Here is a 13164-nt window from a genome sequence, read left to right as displayed (position 1 = left end):
AACATTTCTTATCTGAGCTGCCAACTCAGGTGTGTACTGTGGAAGAGGTGCACTGTTATATAATGCATATATCATGATGTACAATGTAGAATATAATATGCATATAATGGTGCACATCCTCAATTCTTTAGTGTGTTGGGCTGGCGGTCAGGGCCCCTTGGCTCTGCGGATCCCATAGCAGCTGCTATGGCTGCTACTGCTGTAGTTACGCCCCTGATATATAGTATACATTACTAGCACCCAATTATTTTGGCATTATGTAAACCTGTACATTTCTCTCTAGGAAACACCCAGTGATATGGTTACAGTTCTAGCTGCAGATAAGAAAGTTCGGGGAAGTCAGTTGGGACCCGGCTACCTCTGGATGTCTCCTCATCACAAGTGGTTGTCGGTGTCAGCAGCAGATGGCATATTGTATCTTCGGGATTCTTTCAATATGGTGAGTTCACTTGCAGCACAATAAATCCATGATATAGCATGACACATATGTAGGCTATGCAGGATGGGCATATACACTTTATTAGGTACACCATGCTAGTTACGGGTTTTACCCCCTTTTGCCTTCAGAACTGCCTCAATTCTTCGTGGCATAGATTCAACAAGGTGCTGGAAGCATTCCTCAGAGATTTTGGTCCATATTGACATGATGGCATCACACAGTTGCCGCAGATTTGTCGGCTGCACATCCATGATGCGAATCTCCCGTTCCACCACATCCCAAAGATGCTCTATTGGATTGAGATCTGGTGACTGTGGAGGCCATTTAGTACAGTGAACTCATTGTCATGTTCAAGAAACCAGTCTGAGATGATTCCAGCTTTATGACATGGCGCTTTATCCTGCTGAAAGTAGCCATCAGATGTTGGGTACATTGTGGTCTTAAAGGATGGACATGGTCAGCAACAATACTCAGGTAGGCTGTGGGGTTGCACCGATGCTCAATTGGTACCAAGGGGCCCAAAGAGTGCCAAGAAAATATTCCCCACACCATGACACCACCACCACCAGCCTGAACCGTTGATACAAGGCAGGATGGATCCATGCTTTCATGTTGTTGACGCCAAATTCTGACCCTACCATCCGAATGTCGCAGCAGAAATCGAGACTCATCAGACCAGGCAACATTTTTCCAATCTTCTACTGTGCAATTTCGATGAGCTTGTGCATATTGTAGCCTCAGTTTCCTGTTCTTAGCTGAAAGGAGTGGCACCCGGTGTGGTCTTCTGCTGCTGTAGCCCATCTGCCTCAAAGTTCGACGCACTGTGCGTTCAGAGATGCTCTTCTGCCTTCCTTGGTTGTAACGGTTGGCGATTTGAGTCACTGTTGCCTTTCTATCAGCTCAAACCAGTCTGCCCATTCTCCTCTGACCTCTGGCATCAACAAGGCATTTCCGCCCACAGAATTGCCGCTCACTGGATGTTTTTTCTTTTTCGGACCATTCTCTGTAAACCCTAGAGATGGTTGTGCGTGAAAATCCCAGTAGATCAGCAGTTTCTGAAATACTCAGCCCAGCCCTCCTGGCACCAACAACCATGCCACGTTCAAAGGCCTCAAATCACCTTTCTTCCCCATACTGATGCTCGGTTTGAACTGCAAGAGATTGTCTTGAGCATGTCTACATGCCTAAATGCACTGAGTTGCCGCCATGTGATTGGTTAATTAGAAATTAAGTGTTAACGAGCAGTTGGACAGGTGTACCTAATAAAGTGGCCGGTGAGTGTATATTGTCCAGCTATAAACAGAATGAAAGCAGAAGTGTTACTTGGGTGAGTGAAGCACAGGGTTCATTACAAGTTATACCCAGCAAAAACACACTGGGGGACATGTATTATTGTATCTGCGCCCAAAAATTTTACAGGTTTTTTTGGCGCAGAATTGTTGCGGATCATTTATAATGAGTTTGCGCCAGAAAAAATAGATGTTTCTGACTATCCCGACTCCTTCGGTTTTTGTTGCCGCAAGTGGCGTGGCCTAACTTTTCCACATTATCCTTAACATTTATGTGTATTTTGTCTGCATTTTGTGGCACAAATTTTGGCGCACAATAGACCAGGAATAAAAAGGTTAAGAGAGCAAAATTAAGGCGCAGTCCATCTAAGATTTTGGCGCAAATTTCATTGATGTCGGCATTTTTATGGCGCACGACTGATTCGTTTCATCTACTCATTAAAGGAAACCTACCACTTTAAAATGACCCCTCTGACCCACAAATACCTTAAGCTAGCTCAGGATGAGCTGATGCCGGACCATATTTTCAATTAAACCAGAAACCGCTGTATTTGTAGAAACATTATTTTCTTGTGGTAGTAAAATCTCTCTTCGGCGCTTCTATAAGCGTCATACAGCGCGCACCCCGGACCCTGCTCCGCGATCACGCTGTCGTCAGCGCCGCTCCCGTCACTAATTTTGCTGTGCCCGAGAGCCGGTGACGTCACCGAGCTCTCGGGCACACTAGCGCATGCGCACCACCTCCTCCTGGCGCGTCGCGGCCGGATCCCATTGCGCATGGGCGAAGTATAGCGGCGAGCATAGTGGAGGTGGTCTTCTCGGTCTTCTCTCCGAAGCCTCGCGATACTACGAGGCTTCGGGACTTCGCCCATGCGCAATGGGATCCGGCCGCGACGCGCCAGGAGGAGGTGGTGCGCATGCGCTAGTGTGCCCGAGAGCTCGGTGACGTCACCGGCTCTCGGGCACAGCAAAATTAGTGACGGGAGCGGCGCTGACGACAGCGTGATCGCGGAGCAGGGTCTGGGGTGCGCGCTGTATGACGCTTATAGAAGCGCCGAAGAGAGATTTTACTACCACAAGAAAATAATGTTTCTACAAATACAGCGGTTTCTGGTTTAATTGAAAATATGGTCCGGCATCAGCTCATCCTGAGCTAGCTTAAGGTATTTGTGGGTCAGAGGGGTCATTTTAAAGTGGTAGGTTTCCTTTAATTACTAACAGCCGTGCCACTTTAATACATCGGGCTGTGCTTTCCGGAGACTGATCTCAGATGCCGACAGTCGTGCTTGCGCCAGAATTAGTAAATCTCCACCCACTGTTCTATTAAATGTCCAGATATGTCTGAATTTTATCTTTATGGTTTCTGTTTTATCACTTTATCTGATCTGCCTCCTGTTTTCTAGGAAACATTTGCTCAGGTTTGTTGCCATTCATACCTCACAGGAGGCATCGGCTCTATGGCATTTTCTTTAGATGGACACACACTCCTTACTACAGGGGTGCAAGATGGTTCCGTTGTTTGTCTGACGTGGAGGTGAGTCTAGACCAACCTGTGATGCTTTGCTATAACCGACTGTATAGATTATATACATCAGTATAGTCTGTGTGTGTGTACACAATTTAGAGTAATAACTGTCTTTTCTTTCTCTGTGTATTGTCATGCAGACATAATGGAAATAATTTAGTGAATGAAGCCTTTGAGTATGGTCGGACTCTGAGCATTTCCCTAAAAGATACTATATTTGCAGAAGATGAGGCTTTACGGAAAATGGCACTATGGAGTAAAGATTCTGCTAGCTCACTCGTGCAAGACAAAGAAGTACATTTTCTAACTAGCTTAATGTGTTTTCTTTAGAACATGAACTATTGTACCAATCTTATTTCACACGAGCCTGTTTAGGCCACGAAACACAGACCATGTGCTGGCTGCATTTCACTGAACAAACCCACGGATGGGAGTCCCTGCATCACAAAAGTGCCCTACTGTAATAATGTTTTCATCCTGGTGCTGTGATACGACAGGCTTGCAGGGACTCCCTATATGTGTAGTCAGTGATGAGTCCATCTAATGTGGCCTGGACATGTTCCATGTTTCGCAAACTGAACATGTCCTTCAGAAACAAGCCTAGGACTGGTTGCACACAACCATGGTCAGTCGATAAAAAAACAGACCATTAGCTTGTCGAGTTTCAAGGACCGCCCACAGTGCAAAGGATGGGACTCCTTGCATCATAGTGATATATGATGCCCATGTTCCCTTCTTCCTCGCTTCTGTTCTTTGAGAATTTTTGTATCATAAATCACTATATGATGTCCAGATGTGGTTGGTCAGTTAAATTCGGAAAGCGCACAATCCGTTTTCCTATGGACACACCACCGGCCTATGACAGAGCAATTTCTTCTTAAAATAATTTCTTTCTTTTTAATTTAAATGTGTAATGTAATAATAATATGCATCCACCATAAAGTAAATATAATCAAAGGTGCACACGATAGATCAAAATATACAACGTTTCAGTCATCTCGATCTTTGTCAGGTTAGATCTGTATTTATCTATTATATATATATTATAGAAGTACAGGGATCAGCTTTCCTTACAGTGACATGCAGAGAAGCGTACACTGGTGGATATAGTATGATTCACTTTTATTAGCAATTCCTAGTAATTTATAATATATTAATATTATAGCATTATTATAGTAACATAGTAATTGATAGGGCTCTCTAGTATGGATTGATTTTTAATACTGTAATCTTGTTTAGGGAAGCCGGCCGAGCGTTGAGGTGACTGAGCAGGATGACACCTACATAAGCAGCTCCAGAACACAGTCTCCAGATCCTACTTGGCTCGATCACAAATTCGATGAAGTAAGTTGACCAAACACTAAACATTTTAGATGACCAAAAATGCCCCTCTTTTTGACCATGAGAAGACAGACATCTGTAAAAGATGCACAGTAGATATTTATACACCCTGCTACAGGTAATGAGGACTAAAGAACATGTAGTACCGCACTGTGCGGAGGAGAGGCGCTACCAGGCTGTAGTCTTAGACCTTCTCCACGTGTCTGATTCAAAGACATTTACCAGTCTTCATATCATGGACTGAATTGCCTAAAAGGATGTGTCCATTCATATTGCATATCTTTTATTAAATTCTATAATATTACTATTATATTATTATTAATTCTATTAATATTACTTTGAAGGCTAGAAAAGAAGAAGAGAAGAAATATGCAGACCAAAAGAAGAGTCTCAAGAATGGCATAAAAGAACTAAGGCAGAAAGTAAGAATAGAAGGGCATCTGTCATATATCTTACATATGTCTTAGGGTACATTCAGACGTGTCCATTGTGTGTCCTTAAAAAATGTGGATGCGTGCGGCCCGTATTTCTTATACTTGCATTGTTTAACATCTGTATGTCATGCATTCTTTTCAGGTCTGAAAAAAAAGCCCAGATGAGTTTTTAATCTACTTTCTGTTTTTTTTTTAAATTGCGGATCCAATGACTTCTATGGAGGTCCATGGTCTGAATGTGAGAATAAAATAGTGATAAGCAGCACATCCATGAAAAAACAGACATGTGAACAGACCCTTAGAAATTATTAACTTTGCAAGAAAAAATGGATAGCATACGAACATCAAAACGCCTGTCTGAATGAGTCCTTATAATGTGTATTAATTGTCCATGTGATGCATCTTTCAGAACATTTTACCATAGATTTTGTCTTCTCATTTGATGATAATGTTGACCAGTTACAATAGTTTTTTTTTTTGCATTTTTAGTCATAACTTTGCTAACAAATAGATACAAGAAGTGCAATAAATATTTAAAAAACAATAAAAAAGCAATATTTTTACATTAATGAAGCAGCTTCTTCAATCTCATATGCGTATATTGGTGATGTGAGCAGATGCCTCATGTGTTACCTAAAATTTTTTCAGATACAAGCAATGATGAGAGAGAACGAATCTTTACCTGACATTGAAAAGTTGGACCAGCAAGAATTTAACCTGGACACTGAAGAGCAGGAAAGGCTCCAGGCTGAAAGTGAGCAAGAAGTGGAAAGAGTAAGCAGTCGCATGTAGTACGTGGTCAGAAGCTGCGATGTGGTCGGTTTTACTTTTAAAGGGAATCTTTATACAGAACTTTAGGTGCATTTGATGACAGGTGCAGTATTTTGCTAAAATGCCCCCTAGTATTGAGTTTTCTCACCCTTTAGCGCACCCTGTATTGATAAACATGCATGCTTTTGCATGAAGGGATCCTAGTTGGAGAGGAAGGGGGTTCTTATTGTCAGAGAAGAATATGGGGACACAGTAGCATCTGCTCTGGGATCATGGTAAGCCAAGGGTGGAGGCAGTGACATGGGGGCACAGAAGAGACCAAACTGATGTTGATCTTGTACATTTTATGATCTCACTTGCTGCTGGTTGTGGCAATGGAAGGGTGTGGCCCCATGTCAAGCTTCCCCATGGGGGCCCATGACAACTTGCCTCTGCTACCTCCAGTTTGAGGATTAATCACTAGGTCCTTTTAATCAGTCTCTTTTTGTGTTTTTCAAAGGTTCGAAGAGAAATCGAGTTGGAAAACTTGTCTAAGCAATATTTACGAGAAATCATTAAACAGGAATGCTGGGATTCAATGTCAGTAAAAGGACGATCAGTCATGGTAAATATTGTTCATGCATAGTCCAGTTCTTCCCAAACCAGCACAGTTTGTTTTTAGTCCTGTGAATGTATCTTTTACAGGAGCATGATACATTTTTACTTATTGCGTGTCAGAATTAATAGGCTTGATTGTATTTTCATCTTAACAATGGCCCAAATTTATCAAAACTAGTGCAAAATTTACTAGGTGCATTTTGCCTGCAGAGTGCTCCAGATTCATCACAACTGTTCCACGGTCTTCATTAATCTGACACCCCCTGCGCTGCTTGAGAAGTGTGCGCCAACTTTTTTTGGTGCAACTTTAACATAGAGCATGCAACACAATTCTGTCGAGTCGCAGTAATAAATGTGAAAAAGGAGCAAAAAACACACACAAGGTGCAGTAATAAATGTGACGCAAAGTCCAGCTGTGCTCCGGAACGCCCGTTTATGTGCAGAATTTTGTGGCGCATTGGACACAGTGCAGCCGTGACACAAAACTAGCACAAACACTTCATGAATACATGTACAAAGTCAGACAGAAAACTGGGACAAAGGGGGAGATTTATCAGAAGTGTCTGAGAGCAGAACTGTTCTAGTTGCCCATGAGCAGTTCTGTTCTTTCCCTCAAAAACCTTAAAAAGTCTGGGCCACTATGTTGCAAAAGCTAGAACTGATTATACCATTACACGGAGTCCATACGATTCTTTTGAGATATTGTAAATTAATCCTTTTGCCTTGAAATAAGTTAAAAGAATTCCCTCTTCAAGGGGTTGTACCAACTTTGATGGTTATCCCCTATCCTGTGCATAGCATTCTGATTGGTAGGGTCTAGTGTGACTGCCAGCGATCATATGAATGGGGGTCCTACTCTCACTAACTGAATGAAGCTTCTGGTCGAGATTGTGTCCTGCTCCTCTACTCTATACTAGAGGAGTGCCAGAAATTGCCAGAAACAGCGCTCAGCTATCTCCACCTTTCACTGCCTGAGCGCTGTGCTCTGCAATTTCCAATGTTCATAAAGTATTGAATAAAGCTGTAAGAGGTATACCTGTGTGAACAGGACCCCCATTCTGGTGAAGTACATTTAAATTATTGGTTGGAGTCCCAGCAGTCGGATCACCATTGATCAGATTGTTAAATTACTTTTTTAGCAAAACCCTTTTAAATACAGACAGGCTAAGGCTACATTCACACCAGGAAAGCTCCTGGTGCATATGCTGAAGTATCCATAGACATATACTGGCAGACAAATGCCTCATTTATGCCTCTTCAAGTATACGTCACATCCAGCAGGAAACACTGAATAGAAAAACGCAGCAGGCTGTGTTTTTACATCCTGCTTTCTGCTGCAGAGCGATAATAATGGCCCATAATGGCCGATGGGGGATGGATACAACTATATTCTATCCATCCCTGGCCTCCACCGAGTGTACGTTCTGCTGAGTGTACTGACTGTACAATCACTGGCACTGCCAATGCCAAAGAAACATCAGATAGAAACAGTTTTCTCTTTTTCAGACAGTTGAAACCCACCATTAAAGGGGTTGTCCGAGACTTCCAAAAAATTAGTAGCTGTGCTTGGGCAGGCTTTTTAAAATAAAATTTACTTTTACTCCCGATGTTTGGCTCTGCGGTCAATCTGATCGGTGCCACTGTTTGTTTACAGGGTGTGCTTGGGGCCCGATGTGCCTGATCACCCCCACTCATCCCTATCTCTCAGCACTGTATGAGGTACTGACGTGACCGGCGAACTGTTAATTGGCAAATCAGTATATCTCATAATAAAATTATGTAAGGTGATTGCTAGTGTAGCAGATCCTAATAGGATCCTGATAGTTACTACAGAGTTGTGCTGTGAGAGTGCCAGTATATAGTGTGGTGTACATGCAGTTACTAGATAATTCTCAGGGCAAGTAACAATTAGCGGTAATTCACATGGAACTGCTGGAGCTAGGCCTCACCATATACAACCCCCCTCAGGTACATTGAGTACATTACTAATGTATCTGCTGTTATGTGAAGTCTTTTCATACAGAACATGAAGTGGCAAACTATCCTTTAAAAGAACGGACTGCAAAAGAAGTGGAGGAAATTGCCAGAGTGTTGAATGTTAAGAAGACAGAATCCATCGATCTCAAAGTAAGGATAAAGATAATAAGGCCCCTTCCACACTTGCGAGTGTGATGCGCTGAACTTGCATCATACTCGCAGCAAGTGCTGCCTGGATTGGCCAAACACGGCAAACCGGAACTCAACTTAGCATGTCAATTCAGTTCCGGTTTGCAGCGTTCGGGCCGGGAGATCCCGGCAGCATGTGTTGCAAGTGCGATGCGAGTTCAGCGCGTCACACCCGCAAGTGTAGAACGGGACTAATATTTGTGGCTTTACAAAATGGACTTTACACTGTCTAGTATCAAGCGCTGATATGAGATCAGTAATCTAATAGAACGTTATTGTCTTTATCTTTAATTCTACAGAGACAGTGAGCGTTGTGCTAAACATCAATGTTTTATTCCGTTTTTAAATTTAGGTTTGCATCAGTCTTGAATCTGTTTTTCTTGGATCATCACAAACTATAGTCTATAAGTGATCCGTGAACTATGGTTCTGACTAGCACATGCTCTACTCTTTATTGGATTGGTTACGCAATCTGATTTAAAAAACACACAGTGGGTTGTGAACTTTTGTTCATGGAATAGAATAAGATATTCCCTTAAAGGAATCCTCCCATGAGGAATATAACAACAAAAGTAGATCTGATGGTAGATTCCTGCCTCTGCCCTAATCTGTGATTCAATAATCCTAAAACCTAACCTAACTTGTTAAATACTTTATTTTAGTAATATGTAAATTAACTGCAGAGGCTTCTGGGGCATGTACAAGCCTGGTCGTGAAATTGGAGCTGAGGCTACTCCCAGTAGCCTCTGCAGTTAATTTACATATTTCTAAAATAAAGTTTTTAAAACGTTAAGGTCCACAATTATTAACACCTTAGCGCTCTGCGCCGTAGCTGTACTGCGCTGAGTCCCGCGATTAGCGCTCAGCGCAGTACAGCTACGGCGCAGAGACGATGCCGGTTCAGCGCTGTACAGCAGCCGAACCGGCATCGTTAGCCGCGGGATTTCATCCCCGGCTAACATCCCCGGTCGGAGTGGGCTCCGATCGCGGGTGTTTAACCCGTTAAATGCCGCGGTCAACGCGACCGCGGCATTTAACATGCCTTCTGGGGGTCTTTACCCCACGATCGGCCCCCCCGCACCGTTTTCGGGGGGGGGGGGGGGATCGCTGTTTTGGCTCCTCTGGGGTCCGATCGGGACCCCAGAGAAGCCTGGAGGGTTTACCTTTAAGATGGCGTCTGTGACGTCATCTTAAAGGCAAAGTGTCAGCCTATGCATCTGCATAGGCTGGCACTGATAATACCCTGCAATACATTAGTATTGCAGAGTATTATCAAGAACAAGCAATCAGATGATTGCTTGCTCATATCCCATGGTGGATCATGTAAAAAATGTACAAAATAATGTTTTTCAATAAAAAATTACTTTATAAATCACTAAAAATGCCCATAAGCCCCAAAACATATAAAGAGACATATAACGCTCAAAAAAGTCTAAATCATAACACAAACCCCACATATATAATATCACCGCGTCCGTAACAATCCATAGAATAAAACTAAATAACTATTGAACCCATATGATGAACGCCGTAAAAAAAAAACCGTCAAAAACCCGCCAAAAATTATGATTTTTTACCTATTATATCCCACTAAAAATGCAATAAAAAGTGATCAACAAAACATATGTACTCCAGAATGATATTGTTGCAAAGAACAACATGTCCTGCAAAAAACAAGCTGCTCTGTAGCCAAAAACGTAACAATGTTTTGCCACTTGGAAGACGGCGATGCAAAAATGATAGATTTTTCCCCACATTAGGGTTTTATTTGGCAAATTTAGTAAAACATAAGAAAAAATATTCATGTCTGGTATCCCCGTAATCGTATCGACCCATAGAATAAAGATAACAGGATTATTAGGATATACGGTGAACACGAAAAAAAAAAAAAAGTAAAAAATCCAGTACAGAATTGATGCTTTTCTACTCATGGCCTCAAAAAAAGTTCCAAAATTTTCAACAATAGGTGATACCAACCCCAAAATGGTAACACTGGAAAAAGCATCTCGTCCCGCAAAAAAAATGCCATCACATGGCCCCAATAACGGAAAAGCGAAAATTTTATAGCCTTCAAAAGGGGGCAACCAGAAAACTAAAATCCTGGCAGCTGCAGGGTGCTCCTTCCCTTCTGCGCCTCGCTGTGCCCCCATAACACAAGTAACGGCCACGTGTGGGGGGTCGCTGCACTCAGGAGAAATTGTAGAACAAATTTTATGGTGAGTTTTCTCTTTTTATCTTTTGGAAATGTGTAAATTTTAGGGCTCAATGAACGTATAACCGACAAAATTTGACCATTCTAAATTTCACCGCCATTTTGATTCAATTACTATGAAGATCTCAAGGGGTTAACAATCTTTGTAAAGGCTGTTTCTGATAGTTTGAGGGGTGCAGATTTGAAAATGGGTTGGTTATATAGGGGGTTTTGTTGCTAAATATGTAAAATTTGATTTCAAACAGTATTTATCCCCAAAATAGTCAATTCCGAAAATACGGAAAATCGCTATTCGATTTGTAGGCCGCGTGACGTCAAAATAAATTATCCAAACATTTCAAAAATTATGAAAATGTAAAGTAGACAAATGGGAAATGTTATTCTGCAAGTTATTTAGGTGGTAAATTGATCTGCCTGAAAACGCGGTGATTTAGAATTTCGAAAATGGCAAATTTTTCTAAAAATTCATAATTTTTTTCTTTTTTTTGTAAATAAACGCAAAACTTATCAGCCAAAATTTACCACTAAAATGAAGTACAACATGTGGGGAAAAAACAATCTCAGAATCGCTTTGATAAGTAACAGTGTTCAAAAGTTATTACCACAGGAAGAGACACTGGTCAAATTAAAAAAAAAAGTTGCGAGCCTTAACCTGCAAACAGGCTGCGTCCTTAAGGGGTTAAATTATAGATTAGGGAAGAGTCAGGGAGGAGGTATCTACCATCAGATCTACTTCTGATAGTAGATTCCTCATGGTAGGTTTCCTTTAAAATAGTTCCTCAACCACTTCTGTACATGGTACTTACTCATCCTTCCCATCTTCACTTGGCACAGGCCCCTCTCCCCAATGGGTCCCTAGGTATCTGCACAGGATATGTGGGCTGTATGTCTGCCCTGGAAGGGCTCTTACAGAGCAAGTCTATTGGTTTTTATTTTCTACTTTACAACTACACAAAAAATGCATAATAAAAAAGAGTTATTATACTATTGAGAAATATATAAGAAAATGGTTCAGGACTCAGAACTTGAGATAATTGATATAACACAAGGAAGGTGGAAGCAAATGTTTTTTTTATAAACCTCCTCTTCTGGAAATCCCAAGAAATATGTAAATTGACTCAGTTCAGTCAGATGTAGCTATTAGATCATTAAGTTATTGTCCATTTAGATCCTAATTACGGTACTATTATGTATAAATCCACTATTATATCTTGCTGTCCATGTACACAAGCCCATAAGCCCAGTACTTTTCTATGGGTCACATTGTAAAGACTCTTTAGCACTCCATAAATTTCTGTGTTAGGCTCCACATCTTCTACAGTGACATTGATGTACATGGACTTTTAGGAACTTAGTATCTGTATTATAAAAAGATTGATCATTTTACTATTTTTATTGTTAGATCAGAAAGGAAATTGTTGAGGTTCAGGCTAAAGTTGGATCAGAAGAAGAGGAAGAAGTGGAGGAAGAGACTGAGAAAAGTCATGATACCACCTCTCTGATCGGGAGCCTCAGTGATCAGTATGGTGGAGATACCTCCAACCTGTACAGCCAGCTGGAGATGCACAGCCGAGAGGAGAAGATCAACCAAATTATACTGCTGAAGGTAAGTGTCATACTATGCATGAGGGCAGTGACTGCATCTACATTTTAAGTAACCCAATTGAGGACTATTAGATCTGATTTTGTGGTAGTAATTTGTGCAGTGTTCAAATGGAGCGGTAATAATATATAGTAGTGATGGCTAATGTTTTAGAGACCGGGTGCCCAAACTACAACCAAAAAACACTTATTTATTGCAAAATGCCAGCACGGCAATTTAAGCAATAATCTATTGCTACCTGTTCTAGCACAACTTTCAATCATATCGGCCTCTTGAGGACAACAAAACAGTTGAAAGAAGAAGGGCAAATTTTGACTAATGTTGTAGCATCTCGCTAAGGTCCCCCTGTACTGGAAGAAATGTGGGGCCTAGAGGAGCTCTAAAGATAATCCTCCATTTTCCGCATATTCTACTTCTTCCTGCAGTGCCAAGCAATCAAGAATGTGTTTCTTTAAAGTAGCACTGAGAGCATCATTTCTCGAGTCTCCTGGGACTGCAGGATGATTCTTTGAGTTCCATGTCCAGTGCTATGTTGATGGCTTGGGTGCTCAAAAAGAGGGCTCCAGGTGCTACCTCTGGCTCCCGTGCCATAGGTCCGCCACTACTGATATATGGTAATGCCCTGATTTTGCTAATGACTGCCCTGAATGTGATGTGTATTTATGTTCTATTTATTTAGTTTTGCCAATATGAATTTTGTAATACCCTGCCCCCCTCACTGTTAGAGGTTTTTAATCAGTGGGGGAGAATTATAGGTTGTAGTAACAAAATAGAAGTGACCTGCATA

General features: G+C 41.6%; 1 protein-coding gene across 1 annotated transcript in view; it reads left to right on the top strand.

Annotated features, from left to right (window-relative positions):
- Positions 1-13164, top strand: part of CFAP43 (cilia and flagella associated protein 43) — a 50237-nt gene that overhangs the window by 17223 nt on the left and 19850 nt on the right. Inside the window, exons 15-23 of the mRNA XM_072146043.1 lie at positions 284-439; positions 3132-3262; positions 3394-3547; positions 4493-4597; positions 4939-5016; positions 5677-5802; positions 6299-6403; positions 8407-8523; positions 12177-12380. Coding sequence (XP_072002144.1) covers positions 284-439; positions 3132-3262; positions 3394-3547; positions 4493-4597; positions 4939-5016; positions 5677-5802; positions 6299-6403; positions 8407-8523; positions 12177-12380 — 1176 coding nt within the window. The remainder of the gene's footprint in view (positions 1-283; positions 440-3131; positions 3263-3393; positions 3548-4492; positions 4598-4938; positions 5017-5676; positions 5803-6298; positions 6404-8406; positions 8524-12176; positions 12381-13164) is intronic.

Source organism: Engystomops pustulosus, chromosome 4 (assembly GCF_040894005.1).
Source record: "Engystomops pustulosus chromosome 4, aEngPut4.maternal, whole genome shotgun sequence".
In the NCBI taxonomy this organism is placed as follows: Eukaryota; Metazoa; Chordata; class Amphibia; order Anura; family Leptodactylidae; genus Engystomops; species Engystomops pustulosus.
Note: the sequence above shows the minus strand (reverse complement) of the source record. Positions and strands in the feature narration are given on the sequence as shown.